The sequence below is a fragment of the Eimeria acervulina genome, genomic scaffold, assembly GCF_000499425.1.
Source record: "Eimeria acervulina Houghton genomic scaffold, Eah_scaff60, whole genome shotgun sequence".
Taxonomy (NCBI): Eukaryota; Apicomplexa; class Conoidasida; order Eucoccidiorida; family Eimeriidae; genus Eimeria; species Eimeria acervulina.
The window spans coordinates 68,944-76,446 of record NW_013549699.1 but is presented as its reverse complement, the minus strand read 5'-3'; the positions used below and the strand labels follow the sequence as shown (position 1 = coordinate 76,446).

General features: G+C 47.0%; 1 protein-coding gene across 1 annotated transcript in view; it reads left to right on the top strand.

Annotated features, from left to right (window-relative positions):
* The window catches only part of EAH_00011320 (DNA ligase, putative), a gene marked incomplete at both ends in the record, with an annotated part of 11,490 nt that overhangs the window by 2,315 nt on the left and 1,672 nt on the right, over positions 1-7,503 (top strand). Inside the window, 10 exons of the mRNA XM_013394902.1 lie at positions 371-537; positions 1,332-1,541; positions 2,368-2,499; positions 2,681-2,762; positions 3,494-3,582; positions 4,063-4,133; positions 4,374-4,483; positions 4,884-5,017; positions 5,609-5,780; positions 6,015-7,425. Coding sequence (XP_013250356.1) covers positions 371-537; positions 1,332-1,541; positions 2,368-2,499; positions 2,681-2,762; positions 3,494-3,582; positions 4,063-4,133; positions 4,374-4,483; positions 4,884-5,017; positions 5,609-5,780; positions 6,015-7,425 — 2,578 coding nt within the window. The remainder of the gene's footprint in view (positions 1-370; positions 538-1,331; positions 1,542-2,367; positions 2,500-2,680; positions 2,763-3,493; positions 3,583-4,062; positions 4,134-4,373; positions 4,484-4,883; positions 5,018-5,608; positions 5,781-6,014; positions 7,426-7,503) is intronic.

Genomic DNA, 7,503 nt, shown 5'->3' with positions numbered 1-7,503 from the left:
CAGCAGCAGCAGCAGCAGCAGCAGCAGCAGCAGCAGCAGCAGCAGCAGCAGCAGGAGCAAACCTTAATAGCAGCGGTGGTGTAGAGGGGGAGGCCAGCAGCCGATCAAAGCGACAAAAGGAGACAAAAGGAGACAAAATAAAAAGAGAAAATAGCAGACAAAAGGAGACAGAATAAGAGACAAAAGGAGACAGTATAAGAAGCAAAAGGAGACAGTTTACGAAGCAAAAGGAGACAAAATGAGAAAATAAAAAGAGAAATTAGCAGAAAAAAGGAGACAGAAAAACAGACAAAAGGAGACAGTAGGAGATAAAAGGAGACAAACTGCGTTCGAGTTTGTTTTTCTTTGTACTTTGTATTTCTTTGTGCAGGCGGTGCTGGATGAAATAACAGCAAAAAAGAAAAGAGAGACAACTGCGGTGCTGCGGCTCTCACAAGATGCCAGCAGCAGCAGCAGCAGCAGCAGCAGCAGCAGCAGCAAGGAAGACGCGCTGCTGTTTAAGCCGCTGCGGCCGATGCTTGCAGCAGTTGCTGTGCAGTCAGAGCTGCAGACATTCTTCACGGGGGAGGAGAATAAGTAAAGAAAAACTATTTGTTTATTGTCTCCTTTCTGTCTCTTTATTGTCTCCTTTCTGTCTCTGTCTCCTTTTGTGTCTCTGTGTTATATTTCTTTTCTGTCTCAGTTGTGCTTGTTTTGCTTGCCTCTGTTTCTCTGTCTCTCTCTCTGTCTCTCTCTCTGTCTCTCTCACTGTCTCTCTCTCTGTCTCTCTCTCTGTCTCTCTCTCTGTCTCTCTCTCTCTGTCTCTCTCTCTGTCTCTCTCTCTGTCTCTCTGTCTCTCTCTCTGTCTCTCTGTCTCTTTGTCTCTCTGTCTCTCTGTGTCTCTGTCTCTCTCTCTGCCTCTCTCTCTCTCTCTCTCTCTCCTTTCTTCTCTGTCTCTGCTCTTCTCCTTTTGGCTTTGAAAATATTTTCTCTCTTCTGATGCTGTCCCTGTCTTCTTTTATCTGTCTCTTTTTATCTGTCTCCTTTTATTTGTCTCTTTTTATCTGTCTCCTTTTGTCTGTCTCTTTTTATCTGTCTCCTCCCTTTCTTCTTTATTTTATACTGCATTAATTTTTTTATTGTTTTGTTTTCTTTGCGTGTATAATATCTGTGCTGTGCTTCATTTGCATGCATCTCGTTTATTATTTGCTTTCTTCTTTTTCTTTGTCTTCTTTCTTTTTGTCTCCTTTTAGACATTTGTTTGTAGAGACAAAATATGACGGGGAGAGACTCCTAGCACATATTTGCTGCCCCTCCAAACAAAACGCGAAAATTCTGCTGCTCTCACGCAGAGGCACTGACTATACACGCCGATATGGGTACACCTCAGCGCAGCAGCAGCAGCAGCAGCAGCAGCAGCAGCAGCAGCAGCAGCAGGAAGTACCTGAGGATTTGTGCAGTTTGCTGCTGCGCAGCTTTAAGGGATACAGCTGCGTTTTAGATGGGGAGATATTTGCATTTGACTGCAGCAGCAACAGGCCAATGCCTTTTAGCAGCATTAAGTCAGCGCATGCAACTGTCTCTTCTTCTGTCTCTTCTTCTGTCTCTTCTTCTGTCTCTTCTTCTGTCTCTTCTTCTGCCTCTTCTCCTGTCTCTTCTTCTGTCTCTTCTTCTGCCTCTTCTGCTGTCTCTTCTTCTGCCTCTTCTCCTGTCTCTTCTTCTGTCTCTTCTTCTGCCTCTTCTGCTGTCTCTTCCTGTGTCTCCTTTTCTGTCTCCTTTTCTGTTTCTTCTTCTTTCTTCTCTTTATCTGTCTCTTCTTTTGCCTTTTTCTTTTTTGTCTCCTTTCTGCTGTTTACTCTTCTCTCCTTAACTCTCTTTCTCTGTCTCTTTTCTGTCTCCTCTGGTGGCTGCTGTCTCCTTTGCAGTTATTTGTCTCTGTCTCTTTTTCTGTCTCTTCTTTTGTCTGTTGCTTTCTCTCCTCTTTTGTCTCTTGTCTCTGTTTGCTCTTCTGTCTCTGTTTGCTGTCTCTGTCTCCTTTTCTTTCCCCCCTAACTGTCTCCTTTTCTGTTTTTATTTGTCTTGTCTCTCTTTGTCTTCTTTCTCTCTTCTTTTTCATTTACTGCTGCGTGTCTCTGTCTACTGTCTTTGTCTTCTTTCTTTCTTGTTCTCTACTGTCTCTGTCTCTGTCTCCTTTTGTCTCCTCTTGTCTCCGTTTGTCTCCTTTCTGCTCTTCTCATTGTTTTATAGTTTACTATTTTGCTGCTGCTGTTGCTCCTGCTGTTAATTGTCGCTTCTCTTTTATCTCTTTTTACTTTGTCTCTCTAGGATTTGTCTATGCTGCTGTTGCTGCTGCCTTTGGTGCTGCTGTTGCTGCTGCTGCTGCTGCAGGAGTGTAGCTGCTGCAGAGACACCGCAGCAGTTTCTGGTGTACGTAGTGTTTGATATTTTGTCTTATAGCAGCACTAACAACTCTGAGGTGTACGTACACCCCCTGCTAAGGATGCGTCTTAAAGACCGGAGGTGAGTTAATAAGAAGACAAAAGGAGACAAAAAGAGACAAAAGGAGACAAAAAAAGAGACAGAAGGAAACAGAAAGAGACAGAGAGAAACAGAAGAGAGACAAAAGGAGACAAAAGGAGATACAAACAAAAAAATAAACAAAGACAGCTTTTTTTGTGTGTCTCCTCGGGTGTCTCCGCAGGTGTTTACTCGAGAAGGTTCTTACCCCACAACCACCGCGACTGCAAATATGTTCATACCAAATTGCACGCAATCCTCAGCAGGTGCTGCTGCTGCTGCTGCTGCTGCTGCTGTTGCTGCTGCTGCTTGTGCTGTTGCTGCTCAAGCTGGTGATGCTGTTGCTGTTGCTGCGCTTGCTGCTGCGATGCTGCTTCATTTGGTGTTATTTGTTTATTTATTTAATATAATATTTAGTATATAGAATATATTATATACACTATGTATAACATATATAATATATAATACATAATATATAATATATAATATATAATACATAATATATAATATATAATATATAATGTATAATATATATGATATATAATATATAGTATATAATATATATTATATAATATATTTAATATATAATATATTTAATATATATAATATATTTAATATATAATATATATTTCACATATATAATATATTTAATAATGTTTTATACACTGCATTATTAGAAAAAGATATTATTTATGTTGTCTTATACTGCTTGCTTTCTGTCTCCCTCTGTTTGTTTGTTTCTGTCTCTGTTGTGTCTCTGTTTGTTTGTCTGTTTGTTTGTTTGTTTCTGTCTTTCTTTATATTATTTTATTATTATATAGTTATTATTATTTAGTTGTTATTATTAGTTAATTAGAATTATATAATAATTATTTTTGTGTTTCTACAATCTAATGATTATTATATAATGACAATTATTTATATATTATTTTGTTTATATATACTAAATAATAATAATAATTATATATTATATGTATATTATGTTTGTCTTTCTTAGATAATCTCTCGCTTAGAAGAGGAGACAGCAAAAGGAGGTGAAGGGGTTATGCTGAAGGACCCGCTGTCTCTTTATGCTCTTGACTCTCGGTGGGCTGTCTCCTTTTGTTTATTTATTTATTTGTTTATTTATTTATTTGTTTATTTGCTTATTTATTTGCTTGTTTATTTGTCTGTCTTTGTCGTTGTTTCTTTCTTTTTGTTTATTTGTTTGTCGGTTTGTTTGTTTATTTGTCTCTCTCTGTCGTTGTTTCTTTTGTTTTTGCTTCTTTCTGCTGTCTCTATTTGTTTGCCTGTCTCTGCTTTTTTGTTTGCCTCTGTTTCCTTTCGTCTTGAGTCTGCTGCTGTTGCTGCTGCTGCTGTTGCTGCTGCTGCTGTTGCTGCTGCTGTTGCTGCTTCTGTGCTGGCCCTGTTTCCCTCCTGCTGCTGTTCTTGCTGCTGCTGTTGCTGCGTTTTTTCTCCTGGTGTTGTTTCTGTTCTATCTGTTGCTGCTGTTTCACTCTTCTGTGCTTCGGCTTCTGCTCTGCTGCTGCTGCTGCACTTCTGCTGCTGCTGCTGCTGCTGCTGCAGCAAGGATGGCTGGTTTAAGCTGAAGCCCCGGTTGGGGCGCATTGGAGACACTTTGGATCTTCTTGCTATCGGTGCCTTCTTCAGCTCTACTGCAGCAAGGAGACAGGCAGTAAGCAAGCAGCAGCAGCAGCAGCAGCAGCAGCAATAGCAGCAGCAGCAGCAGCAAATAAACAGCAGACACAGACACAGAGAAGCACACACGCACAAGCGCTGTAGAGAGCCTCAAACAGATGCTGATTTAGGGTTTAGGGTTTAGGACTCCAAATGGATGTTTTAGGGTTTAGGGTTTAGGGTTTAGGGTTTGGGCTTAGTACGGCACACACAGCAGCAAACAGCAAACAGCAACAGCAAGTCAAGAGAGGCGAGGAGACACCCAGCTGCGGATACACCTGAAATGTTGGAGACAGTTGCTGAGCTGTACGTACACCTCAGGACTCCTCTAACCCTCTGAATCACTGCACGCATTTGCTGCTGGGGGTTTTAAACCCTGAAGACAAATCGAAGGTCCTTTCTGTCTGCCGGGCAAGTGTCTGCTGCTGCTGCTGCTGCTGTTGCTGCTGCTGCTGCTGTTGCTGCTGCTGCTGCTGTTGCTGTTCATGAAGTTGCGGGTGGCACTGCTGCTGTTGTTGTTGCTGCTGCTGTTGTTGTTGCTGCTGCTGCTGTGGGTGGTGGTGCTGCTGCTGTTGTTGCTGCACTTCTGTTTGCTGCTGCGTCCTTTAGAGAGCTGTTGTCTCTTGTTCATATGCATGTGGATGTCTCCTTTCAAGATGAATTTGAGGCTGCTACTGCTACTGCTGCTGCTGCTGCTGCTGCTGCTGCAGGTTGGTGGCTTATCTGATTTGCAGTTGCTGGAGCTGAGGCAGCAGTTGGGTCCGAGAGCAATTCGCATACCTCCGGGTGTCTCTGCAGCTTCGGTTGCGCCGTGGCTGCCTGAAGACTGCAGCAGCTCCACCAGGTACGTTTCGTGCTGTTGCTGCTGCTGCTGTTGCTGCTGCTGTTGTTGCTGCTGCTGTTGTTGCTGCTGCTGTTGTTGCTGCTGCTGCTTTTGCTGCTGCTGCTTTTGCTGCTGCTGCTTTCGCTGCTGCTGTTGTTGCTGCTGCTGCTTTTGCTGCTGCTGCTGTGGCTGTCCCTGGCGGTGCGTTTGCTGCTTCTGTTGGTTGCTGGTCTTCCTGCTGATGCTGTTGTAGGTATTCCTGCTGCTGGCGTTGGTGCTCGTGCTGCTGCTGCTGCTTCTGTAGCTGTTGCAGCTGCTGCTTTTGTTTCTTTTGCTGCTGCTGCTGCTGCTGCGGCGTGTGTGCACACACGCTTGGCTCTCTGCTTGCGAAAGACTGTTAATGTCGTTTACCCTGCTGCTGCTTCTGCAGTTGCTGCTGCTGCTGCAGTTGCCGTTCCATCTACTGCTGCAGCTAGATCTTGTATTGTTGCTGTTGTTTCCGCTTCAGCACGTGTTATTAATGTTTCGCTGTTGCGCTGCTGCATTTGCTGGTGCATTTGCTGCTGCATTTGCTGCTGCATTTGCTGCTATTTGGGGTGTACGTGCACTCAGGGTTGACGTTAGCTGGCCGCCTGAAGCGAGTTGGGTGGTGTCTGTCTCTGCTGCTGAGTTTGTCTCTTCAAAAGAATTTTGCGTCTCCTTTACTCTGCGCTTCCCGAGGGTCTTGCAAGCCCCCCGAAGAGACAAAACCATTCAAGATGCTACTTCGCTGCTGCAGCTGCAAGTGCGTGCGCTACCTCCCGCTGCTGCTGCTGCTGTTGCAGTTGTGCTGCTGCTGCTACACCCGCTCATAGGTGCCCGTTGTCTGCAGCAGGAGCAGCTTCAGGAATAAGGCTGCATTATACAAATCAACAACAGAGACTGCATCAGCAGCAACAACAACAAAAGACCCAGCAGCAGCAGCAACAGAAGCAGCAGCAGCAGTAGCAGCAGCATGGCTGTGTTTGTTTTGCTGCAGGAACTCTTCACCCAGAGCCATTCGATTGCAGCAGCAGAAATTGCGCAGTCTCCAAGTCGCCCGTCTTCGCCTAGAGATGCATCAGAAGACCCTGCTGAGCAGCAGCAGCAGCAACAACAGCAGCAACAGCTGCAGCAGCAGCAGCCAGAGCAGCAAGAGCCGCAACTGCAGCGACAGCAACAGCAGGACGAACAGCAGCAACAGCAGCAGCAGCAGCGGCAGCAAACACAAAAGTTAACAGATGAAGAGTTGCTTGCTCCTTCGCGCTTAGGGGGAGCAGAAGAGACAAAAGGAGACACAGCAGCAGAGACACCCGATCCCCTTCTTGCAGCAGTTTCAAAAGCCTTGCAGCAGCAGCACCTGGTGCAGCAGCAGCAGCAGCAGCAGCTTCAGGAGGGAGTACAGCAGCAGGACGACCACCAGCAGGTTTGGTCTGGCCAGCAACAGCAGCAGCAGCAGCTGCAGCAGCAACAGCAGCAGCAGGAAGCCACTGCATCGCCTGAAGGATCGCCGGCAGCTGCAACTTCCGCTGCAACAGGCTTAGCTGCTGGGGTGTCTACTATTTTAAGTTCACACAGCAGCAGCAACAGCAACAGCAACATCAGCAGCAGCAGCCTTATCGATTCAATGTCTCTTCAGCCCTTTTCCAAGCGGAAGCGCCGAAGTGCTGCTGCTCTACTCTCCCCCGCAGCAGCAGCAGCAGCAGCAGCAGCAGCAGCAAGAGGACAGGGCCCAGGGTGGTTGCGGGGGTCTCCTCACCGGCTGGTAGCGCATTTGCTGCCAGCGTCGGCAGCAGCAAACGCCTCTGCGGCAGCAGCAGCAACAGCAACAACAGCAGCAGCAGCAGCTGCTGCTGCTGCTGCTGAGGTGTCTGCTTTGCCGCTGCGGGGCGTAGAGTTGTGGGTGATAGAAGGAGACAGAGAAAACCCGAAGGAGACAGTTGAGCGCATTGCTTTATCTTTAGGGGCATCAGTGCTGCAGTCTCCACGCAAAAGTCTCTTTGCTGTTGTTGCTGCTGCTCCTACCTTCCGCACTGCAGCAGCAGCAGCAGCACTCCCACAGGTCCCTGTCGTCCATTTCGACTGGCTGCGTTGCTGCCAGCAGCAGCAGCAGCAAGTGCCGCTGCTGCCGCGCTTTGTGCTGCACGCCCCGCTGCTGCTGAAGAGACAACTGCAGCAAAACTACGATATATATGGAGACAGCTATCTGGAGGACACCACACCAAATGAGCTCGAGCATGCCCTGCAAGCAGCAGCAGCTGCAGCAGCAGCTGCTGCTGCTGCTGCAGGAACAGCAAGAGCAGCGGCTTCTGCTCTTGCTGACAAGAACAAGAACAGCAGCAGCAGAAGCTGCTGCTGCAGTGCGCAGCAGCAGCTCGCCGCCACTCCAGGGGCCTCTCCCTGCTCATGTGGTGCTGCCAGCATCCACCTGCAGCAGCAGCAGCAGCAGCAGCAGCAGCAGCAGCAGCAGCAGCAGCAGCAGCAGCAGC